General features: G+C 37.0%; 1 protein-coding gene and 1 non-coding gene across 2 annotated transcripts in view; one reads left to right on the top strand and one right to left on the bottom strand.

The window, feature by feature from the left end:
- The window catches only part of Hells (helicase, lymphoid specific), a 34,947-nt gene extending 9,534 nt beyond the window's left edge, over positions 1-25,413 (top strand). The window contains 17 exon segments of the mRNA XM_040744897.1: positions 1,180-1,218; positions 2,564-2,791; positions 4,227-4,325; positions 4,327-4,410; positions 5,796-5,939; positions 7,970-8,166; positions 10,274-10,370; positions 12,054-12,215; positions 12,831-12,970; positions 13,050-13,188; positions 15,133-15,216; positions 15,294-15,413; positions 18,077-18,193; positions 18,869-19,028; positions 21,428-21,524; positions 22,264-22,340; positions 24,849-25,413. Of these exon segments, the coding sequence (XP_040600831.1) occupies positions 1,180-1,218; positions 2,564-2,791; positions 4,227-4,325; positions 4,327-4,410; positions 5,796-5,939; positions 7,970-8,166; positions 10,274-10,370; positions 12,054-12,215; positions 12,831-12,970; positions 13,050-13,188; positions 15,133-15,216; positions 15,294-15,413; positions 18,077-18,193; positions 18,869-19,028; positions 21,428-21,524; positions 22,264-22,340; positions 24,849-24,943 (2,079 nt within the window). The 3' untranslated portion in view covers positions 24,944-25,413.
- On the bottom strand, positions 5,418-5,539 carry LOC121135653. Its single transcript, XR_005872754.1, has one exon. It is a non-coding gene; the product is annotated as a small nucleolar RNA SNORA40 (small nucleolar RNA).
- Positions 25,414-27,576: the final 2,163 nt, after the last annotated feature.

The raw sequence follows: 27,576 nt of genomic DNA, 5'->3' as shown, positions 1-27,576 counted from the left end.
TTCATTGTATGTTTATTAACTCAAGTGACTTTTAATAAGGTTAATACAGAATTTTTAGGTAGATAAAATAGAGCAAAGCATTTTGGTTTATAGGAACAATGTGTATGGACACAGTAAGGAGACTATTTTGTGTGGGGTTATGGTAAAGATGCTAAGAAGTGCTCATGCAGGAGGATGGCACCAGCTGTTTGTTGAAGGAATCTGTTGCAACGTTCAGTCTTCCTGCCGGCTGCCTGGTTCCTGTTGGCTGCTTTCAACCCCCAAATAACACACAAGACACTATGTTAATTATGAAGCTGTTGCCCGTTTGCTTGGTTTCTTATCGGCTACTTCTGATTTGATTATTAACCCATAATTACTAATACATATCTTGTAAGAACTTACCCTTTTGAGGACACACTCCTGAGTGCCCGTTGCTCCCGGGAGATCACTTGGAGAGCTCTTCTCACTACAATTCCCGGAATCCTCCTATCCCACCTGTCTTGTTTCCCTATTGGCCAACAGTGCTCTTTATTCAAACCAATCAGACACATATTTACAGAATAACGTCTCCCAACAATCTGTGGTGTATAAATACATGTGCTTTTGTGAACCTGGGCAAGAAGGGGTCCTTAGGTCTTAGGTTCCTCGGAACTGTAGTTAGAGGCATTTGTGGGATGCCCTGCTTACTTACCTTGGCATCAGAATCTGAATTCTGGCACTTACAGCACAGTCATCTAAGCTGCTGAGCCACTTTTCTATCCCCTTTCTTTGTATCTTAAATGTTTTGTTAAACTTTTTGTTTTGTTTTGTTTTTTTGAGTCAGGGTCTCAGTGTTTATCCTTGCTATCCTAGAGTTTGCTATGTAGATCATGCTGGCCTTGAACTCATAGAGTTCCACTTTTCTGCCTCTACAGTTCTGAGATTAAAGTCATTACTGCTCTCAGCTCATGCTTCTTTAAAGTATTTCATCCCATGTTCTTTTTTCTGTTGCCCTTTCTCCCTTCTCCCCCCAAAATGGTCGGTACTAAACTCAGAACCTAAGTGTTTCCATCAACCATGCATCTCTGTGTTCACTACTGTTGACTATAAAGAAATGCTTCTTTGATTAAGGATGAGACCTTACTTGGACCATGTTTCTGGGGCCATGGAAGTTGTAGTCTTACACATTATTAACTTTTATTTATTTCAATCTTACAGGAAATATTGTCAGTGGCTAAAAAATGTAAGGACAATGAGGTAAGATTGTAAATTTTATTACTGTGTGTCTCTGTGCATTATTAATGTGTGTGCATTCGATGGCAGGTGCATGTGTGGAGTTCAGAAGACAAAGTAGGCTTGCTGTCAGGCTCATTTACCTGCTATGCCAACTTGCTTGTCCCTTTGGCTTTTTTTTTTTTTTTTTTTTTTTTACATCCATTTAGTTATATGGATGTGTGGCATGCAGGTGTCAGGACAACTTGTAGGAATGGTTTCTCTATTATGTGAGTCCTAGGGTGAATAGAAAATGTTGAGCCATCTTGCTCCTCAACATTTTTTTCTCTGAGACAGGGTTTCTCTATGTAACAGCCCTAGCCTGGAATTCAGTAGACCAAGCTGACCTCCCTCGCCTCTGCCTCTAGAGTGCTGGGATTAAAGGTGTGCACCACCACTGCCCAGCTCCTCCTTATTATATTTAAACAGGAGTTAATGGCATCTTGAGCCTGATATGACCAATAATTTCAAGTGATCATGGAGGATTATAAGTTTGAGACCAGTCTGGCATCCATAGTAAGTTCAAGACCATCCTGAGATACATAGGAGGCTGTTCCAAACAAAACAAAGTAAAAGGTGTTATTTACTTGGTGAGATCCATCACCGACTATTAGGTTACTGAATTTCACAAATAAGTATACGTTGATATTTCTTTTTTTTTTTAAAGACCCCCCCCACCTTTGGTGTTTAGAGTTACAGTTTCTCTGTGTAGCCTTTGCTGTCCTAGAACTTGCTTTGTAGACCAGGATGGCTTTGGATTCGGATCGGCCTGCCTTTCTTTGCCTCTTTAGTGCTGGGATTAAAGGCATGTACCGTCCCTGTCCTAAAGATTATTTTTGTTTCTGTGTCTATGTATGTATGCACATGGGAGTTTGAGTACCCGAAGAGGCCATTTAAGAGGGATTTTCCAGAGCTAGAGTAGAGGAGAGTACTGGGAGGTGAAATTAGTCTTCTTCAATATCCTCTAATTATGAGCTATCTTTCTATCCCTGTTCCTTTTTTTTTTTTCTTTTCAATGACTTCACATTTATATGGGTATGGAAATGTCTTGATTTTTACTGTGCATACAGGTTTTATTCTCTAGACCTTGTAACCACAGTACTATAGATTTTGTTACAGTTTCTATTTTGAAAAAAAATTTCATGCATAATGTGTGTTTGTGTGTCTCTGTGTACATGTGGGAGTCAGGACAGCTTTGAAGTCAGTGGTTTTCTTATTCTTTATGTTTGAACTCTGGACACCAGGCTTGCATAGCAAGTGCTTTTTGCCCACTGAGAACTTGTTAGCAGGGTTTAATATCACACTTTTAATTAAATATTTCTCATTACAGGATGAAAGCTCTTCCACTACTAATCTCTGTGTAGAAGATCTTCAGAAAAATAAGGATTCAAATAGTATGATTAAAGATAGGTTGTCTCAAACTGTCAGGCAGAATTCTAAATCCTTTTTTGATCCAGTTCGGAAATGTAATGGACAGCCTGTACCTTTTCAACAACCGAAACACTTCACAGGAGGAGTGATGAGGTGGTACCAAGTAGAAGGCATGGAATGGCTTAGGGTAATGAATTGCTTTCTTTAGTCCTTTCTGTTGTTTCTGTGAGGGGCTGGGGTTTGCTCCACATCACATGGTAATATCAGAAGATGATTTTGTGGAGGCAGTTCTCTTCCACCTTTGTGGATTTTGACAGTAGGCTTTTATAGCAGACACTTATATCTTCTACGTTTGCCTTTCTAAACATTTTTATTATTATTAGTGCATGTATGATGTGTATGTGTTGGCTCATGTGCTGCTAAGGTGTGTGGTGTGAGGGCGTGTCAGTAACTTTGGAGTTGATTCTTTGTACCTTGAGGGGCCTGGGAATTGAACTCAGTAGCTGGCATGTGTAGTAGGGCTTTTATTTGCTGAGTACCCCCTTGGCACATTTTGGTTTTAAGGCAGGGCTTCTAGTCTGGCCTGAACTGGTGAGTCAGGAATGAACTCTTTCTTCAAGTGCTGGCTTTGTAGTCATGCACTATCAAACCTGGCTCAGCGTCATTGTGTGTGTGTGTACCTGAGTGCAGATGCTCTGCTCGCTGTCTCAGGAGCTTGTGCAGATTTGCCTCCTGTCTTTTTGTAGGAGTGCAGGGATTACAGATGCATGTGCACTACTGTGTCCAGCTTTTATGTGGGTTCTGAGTTTCCAAACTCAGAACCTGTACAGTAAGCTCCTCTCCCGCAGAGCCGTTTTCCCAGCCCTTGTACTGCCTACTTTGTACCCATGGTTCACCTTCCTCAGTGCTAGGATCAAAGGTGTGCCCTGCCATGCCTCATCTGGAGTTTTCAGGGTTTTTTTTTTGTTGTTGTTAAATTTATTTTATGTATATGAGTGCATGTATAGCTGTATACCAAGGGCACCACCAGATCTCATTATAGATAGTTTTGAGCCTCCATGTGCTTGCTGGCAATTGAGCTCAGGATCTGGAAAAGCAGCCAGTGCTCCTAACCACTGATCCATCTCTTCAGCCCCTGGAGTTGTCATTTTTGGTACTGCATATTGAGTCTTTTCTCTAGTAACTTAGTACCAAATTGTTCTATTTTAGTATAAAGAAAATATTTGTGTGTATTTTTTTTAAGATTTATTATATGTACGTGGGTGGTGTGCGTGTGTAACATGTATATTGAGCAGTGCAGAAGTCTTAGTTGCAGGTGATTGTGAACTACCCCACCAATGTAGGTGGTAGGATCTAAACTCGAATCCATTGGAAGAGAAGCAAGTGGTCTTAACTGCTGAGTTATTTCTCTAGTTCCTTATGTATATTTTCTGTTTTAAAATGAAAATTAACTTGTCAGACCTTCAGTACTTTATGGCCTTGATAAAGGACTTCTCATAATTTACAATTTATTTTATTATGTTGGATTTATAGTTTTGATTGTGTTTTTTTGAAAAAGAAGCCTTTGTTAATTCAGGAAATGTTTGCATTCACATTTACATACAGTGTATTCTTTTGTCCAGATGCTTTGGGAAAATGGAATTAATGGCATTTTAGCAGATGAAATGGGTTTGGGAAAGACTGTTCAGTGCATTGCTACAATTGCATTGATGATTCAGAGGGGGAGTACCTGGACCTTTTCTTGTTTGTGGCCCTTTGTCTACACTTCCTAACTGGATGGCTGAATTCAAAAGATTTACCCCAGAAGTAAGATATATTTTCTTATATTATTACTGTGTACGTTTTTCCTGTTTTGTTGCTTGAATTACAGATTACCACAGTAAGTTCATTTCCATTCACACTGGGATCTGATTTGACTTGCTAAATTTGAACATTACTATTATTTGGTTTATATACAGAATTGGCATTGGTAATTTGATACAGTTTGCTGAAAAGTTCCTTAGATTGTTTTGGAACAGACATATCTACATAAAAAAAATACTCTTGTCTTGTTTATTTTTCTGCTTGTTTTGTTGAGACACAGTTTCAACTCTGTAGCCAGTGTAGCCCAGCTGTCCTCAGATAGGTTTAGCCCAATCTGACCTTGGATTTGCTGCAGTCTTTTTTTTTTTTTGAGACAGGATTTTTCTGGGTTGCCCTGTTTGTCCTGGAACTCACTTTGTTGACCTGGCTGGCCTTGAACTCACTGAACTCATGAAATTCATGTGCCTCTGCCTCCCAAGTGCTGGGATTAAAGGCATGTGCCACCACTACCACCTCCTAGCTGGATTTGCTGCAGTCTTGCTTCCTCAGTCTCTTGCCTGCTCAACACGTCATGCTTATTTTTATCTTTAAAATAATTTAAAAATGTGCACCACATGTCTGCCTGGTGCTAATACAGGGCAGCAAATCCCCCTGGAACTGGAGTTACAACTTGTGTGCCATAATGTGGGAATTGGGAATGGAAATCATGTCCTGGAGAGCAGCAAGTACTCTTAACTGCTGTGTAGTATCTTCAGTTTCCTTGTGTTTATTCTTTTGTTGTTGTTGTTGTTGTTGGTTTTTGGGGCTCTTGAGGCAGGGTTTCTCTGGCTTTGGAGGCTGTCCTGGAACTCGCTCTGTAGACCAGGCTGGTCTTGAACTCACAGAGATCCGCCTGCCTCTGCCTCCCGACTGCTGGGATTAAAGGCATGCGCCACGACCCCCCAAGTCATGTTTATTCTTACAGGGATTTTTTTCCCCCAAATGTGTGCTATCTCCTCTCTTCCCTCAATAATACTGCTTCTTGTATATGTCAGTTCATTAAATAATGAGTTCTGGATTGCAAGAGATTTATTTTTGCACTATTTATAAGTGCTTGTTTTCAAGTTAAACACAAGTACTTCATACATATGCTATCTTATCTACTTCCTTGCCTTGAAAATATATGAGATGAATGTATTTCAGAAGTGGCTTACTTATTTGCCTCATAATTCTTGTTTTTTTGTGGGTTTAGGGGTGCTTTTTCTTTTTCTCTCATGTTAGTTAAATAATTTATTAAGTTAACTTATTTTGTCATAGAAAAATAGAACTAAAGTTATCTATTAGAAGGTGACTTGCTCTATATTTTCCAACTCATTTATATTTTGTCCTGAATCAATATAATCTCGTAGATTCCTACTATGTTGTATCATGGAACCCGGCAGGAACGTCGAAAATTGGTAAAGAATATCCACAAAAGACAAGGGACACTGCAGATTCATCCTGTGGTCGTCACATCGTTTGAAATAGCCATGAGAGACCAGAATGCTTTACAGGTACAGATGGTTGTAGTTCATGAGTCAGATTTTTAATTCATACTATTACCATCCAGCAGCATTTGTTTCATTGTGGTTGAAGTAATATACTTCACATTTCTTTTAGAAACTGGAGGCTTTCTGTAGAAAGATTGTGATGAAAGTTGTTGTTTATTAGTAGAATTGAGACTGGCATTTTAAACTGTGTCTATATTAAAATACTAGAATCAGCCACATATAAATCTGATCTGTAAATGTGTTGTACATAAATTTGAGACAAAGTAGTTGGGATTTGATGGTCAAGTTTTATTTAAATAAGAATAGAATATTCAGAAAATCATTTTTATGTTCTCTTTTGGGTCTGTGGATGATACTGTGTCCTTTTTATTGTACTACCTTCTTACTGATGTCCATGTTTTACAATGCAGCTAATTTGCCTTTTTTCACTAATCCATCTAAATTGCAGTAGTTCTCACTGCATTGCATTTTCTTCTGATCATGTAGTGTTCCTCCTGAGTGAGTTCCCTCTCTTCCTTCCTGCCCTCCCTCTCTCCCTCCCTCCCTCCCCTCTCCCCGTCCCGAGATTGGCCTCCACTGTACAGATCTAGCTGGCCTTGGATGCAAAGATTCACCAACCTCTGCCTCCAGAGTGCTGGGATTTAAGGTTTACATCACCACTTCACAAAAGAAACAAAGAAAGTAGCATGGTTTATAATGGATTCAATATGACATCAAAACACACAGCTTGTAAGAGGTGTGGTAATGTCTAGTGCACTGACAAGCGGTGTTTATCCAATGTTCCATTTGTGTATGTGGTACTGTTGAATATGATTTGGCAATAGCCATAGCTCCATTTAATAAAAATGTGTACCATTAAAAATTAGCAATATTTGTTGATAGTTTGATGTTTCTGTTTCCAAATTATGCCTATTTATGTATTGTTGTATTCAGGTGGATTTTATTTGCTTAATCAGCATAAAAGAAAGGACAAGTATTAAGTGAGAGGACAATTATTAGGACTTAAATACATGGTGTTTTTGAAAATATTAATGGCTAAATTTGGCTTCTGAGAATAGGAAACACCTAACATCAATGAAGGAAATTGTGGGAAGTTACCAGATTAAAAACAATATCAACTTTAGGCGGGAATAGTGGTGTACATCTTTAATCCAAGCAGAGGCAGATGGATCTCAATGAGTTTGAGGCCATCCTGGTTTACAGAATGAGTTCCAGGACAGCCAGAACTGTCCCAGAAAGCCAAAAAAAAAAAAAAAAAAAGAAAAAAGACAGAAAGTAGCATGTGGTCTCAAATTCCCAAAATGCTTTAAAATTTTGGAACAAGCTGGTCTTGGTGTTTCACTGGCACCCAGGAGGCATAATCAGGTGAGTGGATCTCTGCAGTCCAGGATATCCGGGGAAACATAGAGATGCCCCATCTAACAAAATAGTAAAACATAATGAAACCAAAATTTGTCTGGTGGCGGCGGCAGTGGCTTTGTCCGTCGGCGCACTCCTTTAATCTCAGCAGTCGGGAGGCAGAGGCAGTAGGATCTCTGTGAGTTCGAGACCAGCCTGGCCGACATGAGGTAGTTACAGGACAGCCTCCAAAACTGCAGAAAAACCAAAAAAAAAAAAAAAAAACAAAAAACAAAAACTCGCCAAATTTTGGAGTACATGTGACTAAGGAAGATTTCTTTTTTCCTTCATTACTCTATTACTATTTTGATACCAGTTTTCTAGAACTCTAATGTCACATGGCAAAGCACCAAGGGGAAAAGCTAAACCTGATTTGACTTCAGAAGAGTGAAAATATTAACACAGGACATCTGAGGGATTTCCAGTGAATTATATTCTAGAAACATAATTGGCCCAGGTTTATGAATTTAATTATTATGACAATAGAAGAAAAGAATAGTCCCAGGAGATAGTAAAATGACATTTGATGCAATTCAATAAATATTTCTTATAAGAGAAGTCTTAGAGTTAAGTGTTTTTCAGGAAAAAATTATGAGATTGATCCTTAAAATTTCTTTCCTCGATTCATTTTCTAGCATTGCTATTGGAAATACTTAATAGTAGATGAAGGACACAGGATTAAGAATATGAAGTGCCGGCTAATCAGGGAGTTAAAACGGTTCAATGCTGATAACAAACTTCTTTTGACTGGTACTCCCTTGCAAAACAATTTATCAGAACTTTGGTCATTGCTAAACTTTTTGTTGCCAGATGTATTTGATGACTTAAAAAGGTAGGTAAGGCAGTTACTTGTTTTCTGCTTTTTTTTTTAAAACCATATAAGTCTGTGTTCTTAGCTGAAACTTACTCCTTTCTTTTTGGTAGCTGCACTTAAGTGATATTTTAGCCAATTCTTTGTGTTCTATATTAGTGCTTTCTACGTTTGACAGAATATATATGTGAGAGAAATTAAAGATTTAAAGCAGTTTGATTAAAGGCAAACAAAAAAAATCCCTTAGGAGGTTGGGAAATGGCTCAACAAGTGAGGGCAGCAAGTCTGAAGGCCTGAATCAGTCTTGAAAGCCTGCACCAGTGGGAGGAGGCAGTGGCTTCTGCAGTTTGCTTTTCTGTCTTCCTTCCTGTGGTGTGGCTCACGTGTACACCCCTTCCACAGATAAGTAATTTTACATTTACAAAAAAGGCATACCTTAAAATGTTTCTCCTAAAGAAAAACAGTCAAAACATGAGCTTTTAAATACTCATGAGAGCATAAGACTTTATCTTAGCTTTCTAAAATACTTCCATGTGAATAGTTCCATTTTACAGGATAGCCTAATCAGATGAAGAGCTTTCTCTGTTCTTTAGTTCATATAAGGAAACCTGGGTAGAAGTTGTTAGCACCAGAGAAAACTTTAAAATTTCCTATTTCAACCCAATTAATACTTTTGCTGTTTATATATTTGAATTTCAAATTATATTTTCAAAATCTTAGTGTTTTCAGAATGGAAGAAGATTATATTAGTAAGAATTAATGTGAAGTCATCCAGGCGGTCGTGCACGCCTTCAATCCCAGCACTCAGGAGACAGAGGCAGGCGGATCTCTGTGAGTTCTAGACCGGCAGCCTGGTCTACAAAGCTACACAGAAAAACCCTGTCTTGAAAAACAAAACAAAGCAATGTGAAATAAAGCAGAAGATTGAGTATAAAACATGATACTTATATTGGCATTATTGTGAGAAGAAAGCTAATTGAATGGGAAACTTGGCCTTTTATTTTGAGAATACATTCTAAGTCTGACTTTTAATCTCTGGCATAAAGCCAGGCTCTTACTGTGCTGGTACATACTTTTATAAAAGGATAAACTTACAAAGATCTATGATTAAGAGCATCAAGTACTAGTTGAAAATCTTAATTTTAAAACCACACATCAGGTGGTCTATATTTGAGAGTATGTGATCTACTATATGAATATCTTATATGATCTCCCATTTTTAACAAGGGAAGGATATATAATATATCCTTTCTTCAGCTTAATGTTATAGTTATATTGAACTTAAAATCCTTGGACTGTTATGTGTGGTAGTAGTGTATGCCCGTTATCCCTGTGCCGAGGAAGGAGGATTGAGAATTCTAAGCCAGCCTAGGCTATGAAGTCAGACACTCACTAAAACCCAAAGGCTTAGGATTTAAGTTGTTGGTATGGAAGGTCCTCTGTGCCTGCCTTAGAATCACAACTAATCATGCATGTATATGTAACAACCATTTGTTAGATTTATACCATGCAGCCTTGGTTTTCAAAAAGCATTGTCACTTCTATAACTATTCATGAATATTTCATAAAATAATGTACTTTGGACTGCAGATGTAGTTCAGTGAATCAGTGAAAAAGTTCTGCTGAGCATACTTGAAGCCCTAGTTTCTATTCTTAGGAAAAAGCAAATGAGCAAAAACCAAATTATTCCATAATCTATATTTGACTTGTATTTGATTATGTCTTTTAGAAAAAAATATCCCCTTCAAAACAATTACTCTTCATTGAATACAGATTTTAATTGACTTTAAAAATTACTTCTTGAATAGTTGTTGGAACATTGTTGCTTCTTTGTAATACACAAGCTAATATGAATCGAAGCTGTGTATAGTGACACATGCCTGTAATATTGGCACTAGGGGGCAGGGAATTTAGGGAGTTTAGTAAGATCAGGAGTTCGTGATCATACTTGGCTATGTAGTGAATTTGAGTTCAACCTGGGCTAAATGAGACCCTAGCTATCTTAAAACTCTAAAACAAAACAAAAAAATAAATAAAAAACTGAAACTATGAAATTTTAAGCATGTATTATGTTAGTATAATTAAATTTATGTGGTGAGTTAACTTATAATCCTTTTTTTTTCTCTAGCTTTGAGTCTTGGTTTGACATCACTAGTCTGTCTGAAACTGCTGAAGATATCATAGCTAAAGAAAGAGAACAGAACGTTTTACATATGCTTCACCAGGTGCCGAATCTGTTTATTCTGCTTACTTCATACTTAACAAAATAAATAAGGAATTCTAGAGTCTTAATCTCTGTAGTAGTAGAGATTTGAATGAGTTACCCTGAATTTAATTGTTTTTTTCACTACATTGACTTGTCACATGGATTTATGGCAGAAACTAAAAAACTTACCTAATTTTGTTGGTTTTTAAAAATGTATCTTCATTTACCTTTTTTAAAAACCATTTTATTTTGTCTATCAGCCAGACAATAAAAATGTGTAGATTCATGCAATGTTTGCCAGTATTGTGTGGCTTACTTCCTACATGGCTAATGTCTAATTTTTTTGTGTTCCATGCTTCCTGCAATTCCTGCTGCATTCTACCTGTCCATCGTACCTGTGTCTACTTTAGACAAACAGGCTTTCAAAGGTCTCGTCTCCCAATCTTTTGAAGCATTTTGATTGTGCTCTGACTATTTTATTCAGTTTTTTATTATTTTTCTTTTAAAGTACATATGTGATCATTAAAAAATGGTGGAACAGTAGGAAATGAAAGTGATCCTCTTCTAAGTCATCATCCTTGCCAGTATGTGCTTAAAGGTTGTGCTGTATGTCCTCACACCTGTCACTGTATAAACAAGTGTTCATCTGTATTTTGCTAGTTTTTCATTACAGAAGTTATTTTTACTATGCTTTAAAGGTTTTTCCTGTGTGAATATTTAGCACATTACATTTTATTTCTTATTTATTTTTTAAAGACAGTATCTTGCTGTAGCCATGGCTGGCCATACCTGTATAGACAGGGGGTAACCTTTGATTTGATGGATATTATGAGAGTAGCCTGCCTCTCATACTGGGATAAATACTGGGCAGGCACATTGGATTTTAATTATGCTTTAATATTCTGTTGTCCTGCCCCCTGTAATTAATTATATAGACTTTTTGTATCATTTTTTTCCTGTATTACATATATGTTTAAAATATCTGTACTTAAATCTATTCCCATTTCCTATCTTACATTTCTGGACTGAAGGGTTTCCATCGACTCTTTTATCTGAATTTTTAGACCGCCTGTCACCTTTATTTTCATAGTGTGTCCCAGACAAGCACTCTACCACTGAACCATTTCCCCATTGCATTACAGGCAATTGTTCTCCAAAAGGAATTTATATATCTATAAAAATTACATGGCAAAACATTTTTATTTATTTATTTATTTATTTATTTATTTATTTATTTATTTATTTATTTTGTTTTTCGAGACAGGGTTTCTCTGTATTGTTTTGTGTCCTGGAACTCGCTCTGTAGACCAGGCTGGCCTCGAACTCACAGAGATCCGCCTGCCTCTGCCTCCCGAGTGCTGGGATTAAAGGTGTGCGCCACCAACGCCCGGCTATGGCAAAACATTTTTAATGAAACTAGTTGATTCTGTATACAGAACAACTTTTGAGGATTATAAATCTTAAAATCAGAGTTGAAAAAATTTAAATAGACCTGGGCTTAATCTCATTACTGCACCAAAGAACTGAGATATTTAATGTCTATTGGATCTATTGTAATTATTTTGTGAATTAAGGGTTTTAGTATCTATTTCACAGTGGTTCCTAATATGTGCTACAAGTAAGAGTTTGTGTAGGGTGAATGTTCCTGAGGAAAAAACTCCAGTGGTTGATGCTTATTTATTTGTTCATGTTTAAATTTTAGATTTTAACTCCTTTTCTTCTGAGAAGACTGAAGTCTGATGTTGCTCTTGAAGTCCCTCCTAAGCGAGAAGTAGTTGTTTATGCGCCTCTTTCCAACAAACAAGAGATCTTCTATACAGCAATTGTGAACCGCACAATTGCAAACATGTTTGGAGCTTGTGAGGTAATTGTAGGTTTGAAATAACTGTAGATAAGATGACTTAAAATTTCATGACTGATCTTAGTCTTATCTCCACACCTATTTTCAGGACTTTATGGGTAAATAAGGCTCAAAGCAGAAGAAGGTACTTTCTGTGATCTACAGTCCTCTTAAACTTTTAAGTGGTCATCTGTGTATTGTTTGTTTTGTGGTCATTGGAAGTACTTGTTTAAAACTTACCTATATGTGCAGCAACGTGAGTTTGGTGCTCCTTTGTACATAAAGCAAAAAGTCTGACTAATCATCCAGAGAATGGACTTGCAGAGACATATATGTGGTAATGTGTTTCATAAAGAAATTTTCATTCAAGTCTATCATGTACTTTGATCAGATTTGCCCTCTTATATCCCATTCACTCCCACTACCCTTAGAAGTCCGTTTTTACAACCACAGAATGTTTGAGTCACTTACCTAAAGGTTTATCGACTATGTGTTTCCTTTCTAAAGAGATAGATTTGAGAGTATTTGAAATTTTGATACAACATCCACCATATTAAAAGAATTGTAATGGAGTGCATGATTATCAGTTGTACATCAATAGAGTTTTTAAACAGGTGACTTTTTATGTATTCTCTTTAGAAGGAAGCAGTTGAACTAAGTCCCACTGGAAGACCAAAACGGCGAAGTAGAAAATCAATAAATTACAGGGAACTAGATGAATTCCCTAGTGAATTAGAAAAACTAATAAGTCAAATACAGCCAGATGTAAACAGAGAAAGGTAAGAGTTTAAAGGTAACATTAGATATTTAAATTGTGTTTTACATTTGTTATACTTAAACATGCTATGTTTTTGGTAGGACTGTTGTAGATGTTAATATTCCTATAGAATCTGAAGTTAATCTGAAGCTTCAAAATATAATGATGCTACTTCGTAAATGCTGCAATCATCCATATCTAATTGAGTACCCTATAGACCCTGTCACACAAGACTTTAAGGTAAGTGCCATTTAATAATTTAGTGTTTTGTTTTCTGTAGTTTCTTTTTTCTATAAAATCAAAACATTTTTGTTTGATAGATTAAGCTATATACTATGTTGTTTTGTTTAATTAGTTATTATTACTTTGCTTTTTTGAGATAGGGTCTTAGCAGGGTCTTAGCTTAAAGTAAATATTATTTTGTTTTCTGTAGTTTTTTATATTGAATCAGAACATTTTTGTTAGATTAAAATATATGTTTTTATTTATTATTATTTGGTTTTGCTTTCTTTTGAGATAGGGTCTTGCCCATGTAGCCTGGAATTCACTCTGTATACCAGGCTGGCCTAAAATTCAGAAGAGATTTATGTTGCCTGTTTTTGACTGTTTGTGCTGGGATCTAAGGCATGTCCACCTCACCTGGCTTATGTTCATTTTTTAGTTGTATATGTGTGCTTGTGTGTCTGTCTGTGGGTTTGTGGGTGTCTAAAGAGGTCAGAACCTCTGGACTGAGATTTAGGTTGTTATTAGCAGCCTGACAAGTGCTGGGAACTGAACTTGAGTCCTCTGTAAGAGTAGTAAATATTCTTTTAACTGCAGCTATCTAGCTCCAAAATAGTTCCTTTAAAAATTATTTATTACTAGCTGGGCAGTGGTGGCACACACTTTAATCCCAGCATTTGGGAGACAGAGGCAGGTGGATCTCTGAGTTTGAGGCCAACTTGGTCTACAAAGCTATACAGAGAAACCCTGTCTCAAAAAAAATTTATTTATTACTATTAGTGTGTCCATGCATATATGTGTGTTGTCACATGCCACAGCATCCCTGTGGAAAGTCAGTACAGTTTTGTGGGTTGGTTCTTTTCCACCTTTGTGTAGATTCCAGTGATCAAACAGCAGATTATCAAGCTAATGCTGAAAATGCTTTTACTTGCTGGTCCTTAATGAAATGTTTCTTTAGCTTTAACCATTAGATTATTTATAAGCTCATGTGTTTTCTTTAGTTTCTACCAAGTTATGATGGTAATTTTTGTACATATTTTTACTGAATTTTGCAGAACACACCTTAACACATACAAACATGCATGACTGTTTTCTTTTTCTTTTTTCTTTTTTGGTTTTATGAGACAGGGTCTCTTTGTATTGTTTTAGAGGCTGTCAGTCCCCCCTGGCCTCGAACTCACAGAAATCTGCCTGCTTCTGCCTCCCGGGTGCTGGGATTAAAGATGTGCGCCACCACCGCCCGGCATGAACTGTTTTCCTATGCAAAGCTTTTGTACTTTTGTTTGGGGTTTTAATATTTATTCATTTTTAACTTATGTGTATGTATGTATATGGATTTATGTATATGTATCCTATGTATATGTGTTGTGTGTATACCTCATGCCTGTTTAGGTTGAAAGAAGGAACATGGAACTAGAATTAGGGATTGTTGAGTATGGCCATGTGGGTGCCAGGAACTGAACCTGGTCCTCTGCAAGAGCAGTAAGCATCTCAACCATTGAGCTGTCACCTCAGCCTCCAGTTTTTAATTTTTAGCCAAGGCTGGTTCCAAGGCTTCTATATAACTGAGGCTAGCCTTGGACTTGGGACTCTCCTGCCTTTGTCTCCTAAGTGCTTGGATTATAGACATGTGCCACCACACCTGGTTATACAAAGCTTTAGAGAGAGTAAGATGAAATGTAAATCATGTTTCATGGTTCATAATTATACTCTAATTTAATTTTTTAGTGTCAGTTACTGCCCCCCCTTTTAGAGTCTTTTCTTAAAGTAACTTTGAAACAGATTGAATAGTCTACCACTTGAAAGACAGGCATGTGGATTTCTGAGAGTCAGACTAGGCAAAGCTACATAGGGAAACCCTATGTCAAAAACAAAAAGAAAAGAACCATTAAAATAGCAAATGATTGAAATGACTGGTAATTATTGTAACAATTTTCTCCCTTTTTCTTGTCTGCTTTTAAGATTGATGAAGAATTGGTAACAAATTCTGGGAAGTTCTTAGTTTTGGATCGAATGCTGCCAGAACTTAAAAAAAGAGGTCACAAGGTTAGGTTTTTCTGATTACAATTTTAACCATTTAGTGTTTGAGTCAGTGTATATGTTAAGACGTCTTTGTATTTCAGGTGCTGATTTTTTCACAAATGACAAGCATGTTGGACATCTTGATGGATTATTGTCATCTTAGAGGCTTCACATTTAGCAGACTTGATGGGTCTATGTCTTATTCAGAAAGAGAAAAAAATGTAAGACCATATATGCATTTCTTTTTGTAACTCGTGTCTTCATCTTTGAGATAATAATGATCAAAAACCTTGTGGTAGAATCAAGGACAAGCCTTTTGATTTAGTACGAACAGATCTTAGTTCTTGAGTCTCATACCTTTATACATGTAATCTTCTGGTACAATCTTAGATGTAATAGTATCCTACTTATTTAGCCGCTGCTGTAAGAACTTTGGGATAAGGCATTGTTTTTTAATTTTTCTCCCAGTTTTTATGGGAGAATTTTGTATATGTGTCATTTAGAATTTCTTAGTTGGCTACTATTCCATTTATAGACATCAGGTATTCATGTGGCGCCTGCCGTTAACATCCCACTGTTCCTTTTCATCTCACCTGAGATACAACAGTCCATTGCATCTACACAACAGCCCCTCATTTTACTTTTGTTGTTGTCATTTGTTTGTTGGTTTTCGGAGATAGGGTTTCTCTGTGTAGCCAGGTTGGTCTCAGACTTAGAGAGCCACCTGCCTCTGCCCCTCAAGTGCTGGGATTTTAAAGGCATGAGCCACTAATGCCCAGCTTGCTTTTTTTTTTTTTTAATTATTTTTACTTTATTTTTAAGGTTTACAATTATTTTGTGTGTATGAGTGTTTTGCCTGTATATATTTTGCATCACATGAATACCTGATGTCTATAAAGCCTAGAAGAGTGTGTGCAATCTTTGGGAACTGAATCCCAGTCACTGGGAGACCAATGAACACTCTTCCCCACTATGATATCTCTAATGTTTATTTTTAGAGCATTTTCTTATTTGTGTTTTCCATTTTTGTGGATTACATGGATTGAACTCAGGTTGTCAAGCTTGGAGTGAAGACCTTTTATCCATGTAACTATTTTGCTGGGCAGTGTTTTGGTTTGTGAGACAATTGCAGTTTAGGATTTTGGCCTGCTTTGAACCAGAGTGTGGCTCAGACTTAGAGCACCCTTCTTGCCTCAGCCTCCAGAATGCTGGGAGTATAAGTGTGAACCACCATACATGACTGTCCTCTTGATGTGTTTAAATTATATAGTCTTCGCCGGGCGGTGGTGGCGCACGCCTTTAATCCCAGCACTCGGGAGGTAGAGGCAGGCGGATCTCTGTGAGTTCGAGGCCGGGCTGGACCGACAGCCTCCAAAACAATACAGAGAAACCCTGTCTCGTAAAACCTAAATAAATATATATATATATATATATATAGAGAGAGAGAGTGTGTGTCTTCATTGACTTTTACATATGTTTTAGGTAAGAGTTACTTACCATGAAGCAAATAAAGTATGTATTGTTTTTGACAGATATGCAAAATTTTTTCCATACCACTAATGAGATGGAACTTACCATAAGCCCAGAAAGTACATTCTGCTTCTTATTAGTCAAGAAACCTTTTCTATTCATCTCATTTCTTACACTGTTTCCATTATTTTTGTGTGTGTGTGTGTTAAGTGTACTTGTTGGTGTGTGGATGTACACATATGCAGGCACCAAGGTAAGGAGGATGATTAGATGTCTTCCATTGAATGTAGAGCTCCTTAATTTGGGAGGCTCATGGGCTAGCAAGCTCCAGGGATCAGCCTGTCTCTGCCATTTCAGTTTCTCCCACCAGCTCTGTCATTAGTGACTAGGGTTGCCACTTGGTCTTTTCATAGATGCTAGGGATCTGAACTCAGATCATACTTTACTGACTGACACATTGTTTTTAACTATTTTGCTGTTTGTTTTTTTCGAGACAGGGTTTCTCTGTATTGTTTTTGGAGCCTGTCCTGAAACTCATTTGGTAGACCAGGCTTGGTCTTGAACTCACAGAGATCCACCTGCCTCTGCCTCCCGAATGCTGGAATTAAAGGTGTGCGCCACCACTGCCTGGCGTATTTCCCTGTTTTTGATACTGGGTATGATGCACAGCTTTAAAAAAAAAATCCTGTATAATATAAGTGCTTGAAAAACAAAGTTTATGCAAGCGAGGTTTTATTAACTAATATAATTGTTTTCTACTATTATTGGAAAAGACTTTAACAGTGGTATTACACATTAATGCCGGGGCTGGAGAGATAGCTCAAGAGGTTAAGAGCACTGGCTGCTCTTCCATAGGTCCTGAGTTCAATTCCCAGCAACCACGTTATGGCTCACAACCATCCATAATGACATCTGGTGCCCCTTTCTGACCTGCAGGGTTACAAGCAAACAGAACACTGTATACATAATATATCTTTAAAAAAATTAATGCCTTTCACCCCAGTCATTTTTTAAAAATATTTATTATGTATACATTCTTCTGCCTGCATGCCAGCAGAGGGCACCAGATCACATTCAAGGTGATTGTGAGCCACCATGTGGTTGCCAGAAATTGAACTCAGGACCTCTGGAAGATCAGTCTTAACCACTGAGCCATCTCTCCAGCCCCACCCCAGTCATTTTTAAAGTTAGTTTCATTCTTAAATTTTTTTTTTTTTTTTTTTTTTTTTTTGGTTTTTCGAGACAGGGTTTCTCTGTGGCTTTGGAGGCTGTCCTGGAACTAGCTCTTGTAGACCAGGCTGGTCTCGAACTCACAGAGATCCGCCTGCCTCTGCCTCCCGACTGCTGTGATTAAAGGCACGCGCCACCCGGCTTCATTCTTAAATTTTTATGTTTATGCTTCTTTTGCTTTTAGATATACAGTTTCAACAAGGATCCAGATGTTTTTATTTTCTTAGTGAGTACACGAGCTGGTGGCTTAGGCATTAATTTGACTGCTGCGGATACAGTTATCATTTATGACAGTGATTGGGTAAGAAGTGCAGCAATATGCTGATTATATTTTTGTTCTGAAAGTTTTATCCTTTATTATTTATACTGCAATTTCCTTTTTCTATCATGAAAAGTGCCTATTTGCAGGTAGGAATTATTCATCAAATTTTCTGCCTATAAAAACTCAAGATATATTCAGAACATTTAAATCATTTTAAATCACATTGATTGATTGTGTGACAAGTAGTATTCTCTACAAGGTAACTTTAGATATTTAAATTGTGTTTTTTACATTTGTTGTACTTACATGCTATGTTTTTGGTAGGACTGAGGGGTGCGGCTTTACCCATTGAGCCATCTTGCTAGTATTTGTGGGAACATTAACAAAGAAAAATTTTAAAAGTGTCCTGTGCAGCCATTCTGGATATTAAAGTCCATCTAAGAACCATTAGAAAGTTTCCTGTCAGATAGTGTACAGTATTACTGTTTTGTCAAATTTTAAGTTTAAGTTTCTTTACATTTTTATTTATTTTGGAGATAGGGTTCTCTGACTGTCTTAGAATGTGTTCTGCAGACAGGCTGGCCCTGATTTCAGAGATCTGCCTCCCTCTGTCTCTTGAGTAGTGGGATTAAAGGTGTACGCCACAACTGCCCATAAGTTTAAGTTAATTTTAATGTAATTTCTGCTAACTGTGTCTTTCTTTTTAACTTTAAGAACCCCCAGTCTGATCTCCAGGCCCAAGACAGATGTCATAGAATTGGTCAGACAAAGCCAGTTGTTGTATATCGCCTTGTGACAGCAAATACCATTGATCAGAAAATTGTAGAAAGAGCAGCTGCTAAAAGAAAACTGGAAAAGCTTATCATCCATAAAAGTAACTGATTTTAACGTGTTGAAAATACTTTTATTTTGTTTTTTTGCGTATGTGTGTATTGCCTGCATGTATGTCTGTCCCCCATATGCAGCCCTAGTGCTTAGAGAGGTCGTCTGGACCTTAAGTTACAGATGGTTGTGAGCCTCCATGTGGGTGCTGGGAATTGAACCCAGGTCTCCTGTAAAAACAACCAGTGCTTTAAACCTGAGCCATCTCTCCAGCCCTGTAAATGATTATTACAAGGTAAAATTTTCACTTCGGGTGTCCATTTTGTATGCTGAGAATTTCCATTTTTGTTACTTTCTAAAGTAACAACTTGATGAAACAGAATTTAAGTGTGCAGTAGGAAGAAATTTGGAGCTACTAACAGCATAGATTGAGAAGTTGTCCTTCGATACAAAGAACCTCAGTGATTTGATAACTAATGAGGGAAAGGGTCAAGGATAATGACCCTTTGGGGTATAATGTCCCCAGATCTGTCATAAAATTTACATACTACTATATAATATTTCTGGTAAGATATTTACCAAAAGCTATAAAACTCAAGAGCTTAAAATACACTAATAAATGCTAATGGTATTTCATATTAGTATTATCAAATTCTATTTAGTGTAGAGTAGATTCTTTGAAGGAGTAAAATGAGCGAGTGAGGATCTTCATGTCCTATTTCTCAAGATTTCTTGGGATAGTTCTTTTTTCTTAAGTGTTTCAAGACAGGATTTCTCTGTGTAGCCCTGGCTGTCCTTGAACTCAGAGCCACCTGCCTCTGTCTCCTGAGTGCTAGGATTAAAGGTGTGTGGCACCACTGTCCTGGCCAAGAATAGTTCTGATTTTACTCATTTTAACATAAAATTTTATTAAGTAACCCAATGAGTACCTGAAGAAAAGTTGAAGTGTAAAGAACTTGATCTTAAAAGTAATGTTTAAAGTCACTTCTTACAGATTTTATAATACTCTTTTGCCTGCACATACTATATGTTGTCTGACTTATTTCTATTTTCTTAACTTTATATTCTTTATTCTTTTGTGTTATGCATGGTTTTATGTATATGGTATATGGGCCCACACGTGTAGCAGTGAGAGGATAATTTTAGAATTGGTTCTGTCCTGTGTTTACATGGGTTCCAGGCATTGAATTCATATCAGAGTCTTGTTGGCCTTCATATGTGGTTTTGATGGAAAACCAGGTTAGATTTGAGACAGAATTAATTTAACTTGGTAACAATTTAGATTGTAGTTAACAATTTCAGAGTGAGGAACTGAGTCTTGTCTTTCACAATTTTATTTATTTATTTATTTATTTTTGGTTTTTGGAGACAGGGTTTCTCTGTTGAGCTTTGGAAGCCTGTCCTGGCACTCACTCTAGACCAGACTGACCTTGAACTCATAGAGATCTGCCTGCCTCTGCCTCCTGAGTGCTGGGATTAAAAGGTGTGCATCACCAACACCAGGCTTTTCACAAACTTTTAACCTGTGTAATAACAGTTTAAATTTGCTAGGCGTTGGTGGCGCATACCTTTAATAAATTTGATAAAACTATAATTTTTAAAAATGTTGAACCTAGTTTTAGTTTACATAAACTTTATCCATGATTATGTATTCTCAAGTCTGTTTTCAGTATTTGAAGATACTAATTTTACAAAATATTAAGGAATATAAAAATATAGACTTATTGAAATAAGGTTTACATACAATAAAATAAATGTTAATTATACGATTTAATGCTTGTGACAGAGTAACTCCAGAAAGTTTCCTTGTGCCCTTAACAATCTTTCCCTGTGCTTCTGACACATGCTGTTTTGTTTTTGTCATAGTGTGACAAAATAAATTGTCTTTAAATGTTTAGCTGTTTTTTTTTTTTTTTTTAATATTTGTGTAGCTTGGTGGTAGAGCTTTTGCCTGGCATATGTGAGGCCACAGGTTCAATTCCCAGCATTACAGAAATAAACAATTCTGAGGTTCATCTATATGTTGTATATTAGAGGATTTTTTTTTAGCTCAGGTCATTTACCTTTCAGTTGATGGACATTTGAAATATTTCCAGATTCTGTTTATTATAAATAAACTACTTGTTTGAGCCATTGTTTATATATTTTTATTTGTTCTTAAGAGGGGTTATGTGTTTATCTGTTAGTAAATATCCTAAATTCTCAAAATTTTATGCTTCCAGCAAGATCCAAGAGTTTTCTTTTTTTTTTTTTTTTACCATCTAAAAAATGTTTTGAATGTTATCAGCCAATGAAATGGCACAATGGATCCCTACACACAAAATAAATCAGTGAATGTTAAATTTTCTTTCAAATTGTAAGCCTTGTTCCTGGTTTGTGGTAGGTTGTAGTTTTCAAGGAAATTTATAGTATGAATTTGTTGATTTGTTTTGTTTTTCTTTACCCCTCCAGATCATTTCAAAGGTGGTCAGTCTGGGTTAAGTCAATCTAAGAATTTCTTAGATCCTAAGGAATTAATGGAATTATTAAAATCTAGAGATTATGAAAGGTAAAATTCTTTAAATTTTATTGTAATATATATAGATAGGTAGATAGGCGTGGGGAGGGGTGTTGAGAATGCTTGTGTCAGTGTGCCTATGTGGAGATCAAAGGACAACTTGGAAGAGTTGCTTCTTTCCTTTCACCATGTGGGTCCTGGGGATTAAGCTCAGGTTATCAGGATTGGTGTTAAGTACCTTTACACACTGAGTCAGTTTGTTGATACAAAATTATTTAGCTTTTAATTTCTTATTTTATCTATATGGATGTTTTTCCTGCATGTATATCTACACCATGTGCATGTCTGTTGCCTAAAGAAACAAGAAGTGGGCATTAGATATTCTGGAACTAGAGTTAAGTGTTTACAGTTAGGAACTGCATGGTGGGTGCTGAGAATGGTACTTAGGTCCTCTGGAAGACCAGTTAGTGCTGTTAACCCCTGATGTAACTCTGCAGTCTGCAATACCCTTCCTTCCTTTTTTCCTTCCTTCTTTCATCTATCTGTTTGTTTATTTATTTATTATGTATAGTGTTCTGCCTTCATGTCTGCCTCAAGCCAGAAGAGGGCACAGATCTCCTTATAGATAGTTGAGCCACCATGTGGTTGCTGGGAATTGGACCTCTGGAAGAGCAGTCAGTGCTCTTATCCTCTGAGCCATCTCTCCAGCTTCGGCAATCTTTCTTAATTTTAGAAAATGTAATGCATGGTTCTGGGTATAGTCTGATATACTTGGATGTTGTTTTTATAGGGAAGTAAAGGGATCAAGAGAGAAGGTCATTAGTGATGAAGACCTAGAGTTGTTATTAGATCGAAGTGATCTCATTGGTGAGTATTTGCCTTTTTTATAATGAAAACTTTGAAACATATACAGAGACTAGTATAATGAAGTCTTGGTGTAATATATTCAACCATAATTGTTCACAACATTTAGTAAGTCCTGTTCCTTGCTGTTTTTCTTTTGTTAGAGACTTACAAACATGCTTCTACATGTTGTTAAACTGATCTACTTAGGTCAGTATTGTACTTCAATTTCATCTATTCCTAGTTTATTCAGGTTTTCTCAGTTGTCTGTCTCTCTCTTTGTAGTTTTAAAACAGTATCCAAAATTGTGTTCATTATTTATCTTTTATCACTGCTCATCTTTTGCTATTCAGTATTAATGGTTTATGGAGGACATCAGTTATTTGCCCTGTAAAATGGCCTGTACCCTGAAATTGCCCATTGTCTTAAAGTTCTGTATCTGAGCCCATGAACAGTGTTTTGTTGTCATATTAGAAAGCATATTGTGTCTGGGTTTTTAATTTTTGATGAGATAAGATTAATCATGTTCAGGCACCTCCCCCCTCTTGTTAATTTCTATTTGTTCTTTGAGAGTTTGTATTACCTGTTTTGATCATTTATGTTTCCTCCCTTAACTCTTCCCAGATCAACCCCCCCTCCTTACCTACCATAGTTCTTCTTTTTAAATCCTTCAAAAACAGTTTATGCTGCCCACATAGTCTTGAATGTGTAAGTTTCCACTGGAGTCTGATCAACTTAGCCAGGGGCTGTACTCTTTGAGAATATTGTCCCTCTCCTAGCAACTAACACTTCCTAAGCTCCATAGGTAGGTGTGGGATTATTTTTCCCACTCCCCATCTCTGCTTTTTGTCTGCTTTTGTCTTGCACATGTACGTCTTTAAAGGTATTAGAGTTTTAGCTTCGTTAGGTTTGTTACCTAGTTTGAGGTTGGTTGCTTGTTTGTTTTGATTTTTGTTTGTTTTAAGACAATGTGAGGAATTTAAAGGCATTACCAAGCTCCCTCACCCCACTGTCCCAATCTAGAACACAGTTTTTAAACACCCATCTAGGAAGCTAGCTACTACTGAACTCAGGATTAACCAAGGATAATACTTGTCACTTTAATCATGTAGAAGAAAGTTCTAAATACTATAAGATAAGAGACTACAGGAGTAAGAAATAAAAAATTGAAATTGCTCTCAAAGGACAGGATCACAGGTAAATACCACCATGCCCAACAGGAAAAGAATTCTGAAATAAAGTACAGAGCTCACAAGGCTGGGGAGATGGTTTAGGGGTAAGAACATTTGCTGTTAAAGAATGGGGACCTGAGTTCAAATACCCAGAGCCTATGAAAACCTGGGCATGATTGCACCTGTGCCTGTAACTTTCACTCTGAGAGGTCAGGGGTAAGGATGGAGACAGGAGAATTGTTCAGGTTTGTTGGACTCCCACTAGTTCCAGGTTCACTGATAGACCCTGGCTAGGGAATAAAAGACTGATAGACACCTGGCATCCCTCACCTTGTTTTCAGGTTTGTATACACAGAGGCATGTGCACAGTGTTCTCTCTCTCTCTCTCTCTCTCTCTCTCTCTCTCTCTCTCTCTCTCTCTCTCTCTCTCTCTCTCTCTCTCTCTCTCTCTCTCTCTCTCTCTCTCTCTCTCTCTCTCTCTCTCTCTCTCTCTCTCTGTGTGTGTTTCTCTGTTTGTATGTATATGTGTGTGTAGCACACATAAAGAGCTCACTATAGAAAGATGACTTTTAAATTAATGCTAGATAATTCTGTGAGACACATAGCACAAACAAAAATTTGTTAAGCTGGAAGTTTAGTTTTTCATGGTATCTTCCTTCTTCAGTTTAAAAAAATTTTTTTTAATGTGTATATATGAGTGTTTTTGGCTGCTTGTTTATCTGTAGCAGGTGCATGCCTGGCTCCTGCAGAGGTCATAAAAGGTTATCATATCCTGGGATTGGAGTTATATATAGATGGTTGTGTGTTCCATGTATGTGCTAAAACTCTAAAAGCAAGCTTTTAATTGCAAACATCTCTCCAACCCTATTTCTCTGTTTTCAAACTAAGTATGATTGTCTTTAAAAACATCGCTGATAGGGCTGGCGAGATAACTCAGCATTTAAGAGCTCTGACCTCTTCCAGAAGATCTAGATTCAGTGCCCAGCCTCACATGGCAGCTTGCAACTATCTATGACTCCAATACCTGACACCCTTACAGACACATAGGCAGGCAAAACACCAATAAAAGTAAAATAAAAGTAAACTTAAAAAAATCTGAGAAAATAATCAATTTAGTGTTTATAGCTTTCTATATGTAGATTTGGACCAGCAAAATGAGATTTCACATTGTTTCCTCTGTGCTAATTGGAGCTGTAATAAAGACAGTATTTCAGGGAAAGAATATCCAGAGAACATTGCTATGGGTTTTTATATTTTGGAGAGAGGATTTGTGTCTCAACATAATATTAGAGGCTTCTTAGGATGTTTAAATTTTTTCTTATGCCTTTAAAATGTATGTGTCCTAATATTTCTCTCTTAGATCAAATGAAGGCTTCAAGACCAATTAAAGAGAAAACAGGAATATTCAAGATACTTGAAAATTCTGAAGATTCCAGTGCTGAATGTTTTTTTTAAAAGCAGAGCTGAATGGCTTTTAGAAACTTTTGTTTATATCCATTCTGGCAGCTTGCCTACTGACTTTGAAATCTAGATTGTTCAGTTTACTTTTTGGATTGTATCAGTTTATATAATGTAACTACTATTGTTACATGCTTGAAATGATAATTTTCTGGGATTTATTAAGTACAAAATTCCTATTAAATTTGTTTTTCAGTTAGTTTTTGGGGCTGGGTTGTACTTTTGAGTATTGTCTTTGGATATTGTCTAATATGTACTTAACTGTTGGCAAGTTTATACAGTCTTCCTGTGGAAGTTTAGTGTCTCCCCCAACCCCTCCAGTGATGTAATTCATGGGATGTGGACTTCAGTTATGGAGCAGGGTTTGATGAGGGAGATTGATTGAAATTGTACTTTCTGTTGCTAAAGTAAATTGTTTGATTTTTGAGTCAATAAGATGACTTACCAAATAAATGTTTATTATAATATGTTCTCATCATATTATTTGTTCATGAAGCTAGTAATTTAGTTAAAATAATAACAATACTTAGCTGATACTGGGTTTCAACAGTATTGGCTGAACTGGCTTCATTCTTTTGAAAGGATGTCATTTAATTAACAATTTCGGCGGAAAGCTCAAATTGTAAGCTCTTGATAAAAACCACATTGTGCAATGCAAGAGTAGACGTTGAATGGCCAGACCAAGAGAATTTATTGAAAGAGAGCAGATACAACCAGAGTGAAGAAAAGACCTTTGTGTATAGGAAACTCGAGTCAAAGTAAGGGACCATACCAGCCTCAAAGGGAACAATCCACGCCCTGCATGGAAGTTTATAAGACAATGAAGTAGAAATCCTGGGTATACCCTACCTAGGAGAGAGGACATGTTCAATGAGTAATGTATTTATTTACTTTTTTGGTTTTTCAAGACAGGGTTTCTCTGTGGCTTTGGAGGCTGTCCTGGAACTTGCTCTGTAGACCAGGCTGGCCTCGAACTCACAGAGATCCGCCTGCCTCTGCCTCCCGAGTGCTGGGATTAAAGGTGTGCGCCACCAACGCCCGGCTTTATTTACTTTTTTAACAAAAAAATTTCGTTAAATTTTTTTTCATTTATTTTACATGCTGACCACAGTTTCCCCTCCCTTTTCCTATTCTTTCCCCCATTCTTTTTTAAATTGTGTGTGTGTGTGTGTTTGGTTGTCAGATCTTGGAGTTACATGAGATTATGAATCTTCTGATCGGGTGCTGAGAAATAAACACAGGTTTTCTGGAAGAGCAATAAGCACTCAACCTATGAGCTCTCTTTCTAGCCCCCTACATCATGTTTTTATTGATTGTCCTATAGGGAGCTATTATCTGTATCTATGTTCAAAGGAAAGTACTTTAGATTAATGGAACTAAAAATTGAGAAAGTTTGATCAAATAAGAGATCAGTATATATAGTAAATTGCAGGTGCTTTGTGTTTTTTTTTTAATAGTGAACATTTTCATAGTCAATAATGTAGGCAAAGTTGTCCTGCTTGGAATTAATCACAACTCAGTGAGTTGCCTAAAAGTTGTATAAGCTTTTGTAATTTGTTTCTTCTAATTTTTTTTCTAAATTTCTGTGTCTGGGTGCATACATGGCATGGCATGAGTTTAGAGGTCAAAAGAAAGTGTCAGGAGTCAACTTTCCACCTTTATGTGGAATCTGGGAATCAAGGTTTTTCCCCTTGAGCCATCTTGCCAGACCCTGTAGTTTTCTAATAAGTGTGAATATTTTATAGCCTTATTTTTGTCCTTAGCATTTTTCATACCTCCTCCCTCTCATCTTATTGAGAAAATAGGAGCATGGCTGCTTAAGTAGGTATCTCACCTACTTTAACCAATGAGATACCTTACTCTTCCAGAAGACTGAAGTTTGATTCCCAGCACCTGTGTGACAGCCCACAAACGTCCCTAGCTCCAATTTCAGGGGTTCTGATGCCCTGTCCTGGTCTCTCCATCCCAGGCTTGCATGTAGTATATAGACATGCATGCAAGCAAAACACTGATATAGGTAAAATAAATCAGAAAAAATAAAATTGAAAAGAGGCTGAGGCAGATGAATCTGAGTTTGAGGCTGTTGTAGTGATGTAATGTTTTATCTTCTAATTATAAGTGTTCAGTGCAGTTTTACAGAGTACATAAGTATGCCATGACTTTATGGCTAGTAGATCAACTAGTCATCTCTGTTTTTTTAACAAGTCAACTCTGTTTTCTAAAGATTAAATACTGCTCAATGCAATCATAAAAATTGACTGTGGGTGGGGAACTGAAAATATGGCTCAGAGGTTCAGAGCACTGGCTGCTCTTCCAGAGGACTGGGGTTAGATTCCAAGCACCCAATTGCAGCCCACATCTATAACTGGCATCAAGAGATCTGATGCCCTCGTGGCCTCTACAGGCACCAGGTATGCACAGCATAGTCAAACTTAACATGTAGGCACAACATCCATACATGTAAAGGGCATACATTATCTCGGGCCTTCGTTAATTTCTAATGTGAATGGTTATAGAGAGCAACTATTTGAAAACTGTTGTGTAGGATGTACTACCTCTGTTGCGTAGCTTTTGAATTTCTTATTTTAAATGCCTGCTCATATTGCCTTACACTTAGTTCTTTGTTGTGT

The sequence above is a fragment of the Mesocricetus auratus genome, unplaced genomic scaffold (assembly GCF_017639785.1).
Source record: "Mesocricetus auratus isolate SY011 unplaced genomic scaffold, BCM_Maur_2.0 Super-Scaffold_4256, whole genome shotgun sequence".
Classification (NCBI taxonomy): Eukaryota; Metazoa; Chordata; class Mammalia; order Rodentia; family Cricetidae; genus Mesocricetus; species Mesocricetus auratus.
This window is presented reverse-complemented; position numbering and strand designations above follow the sequence as displayed.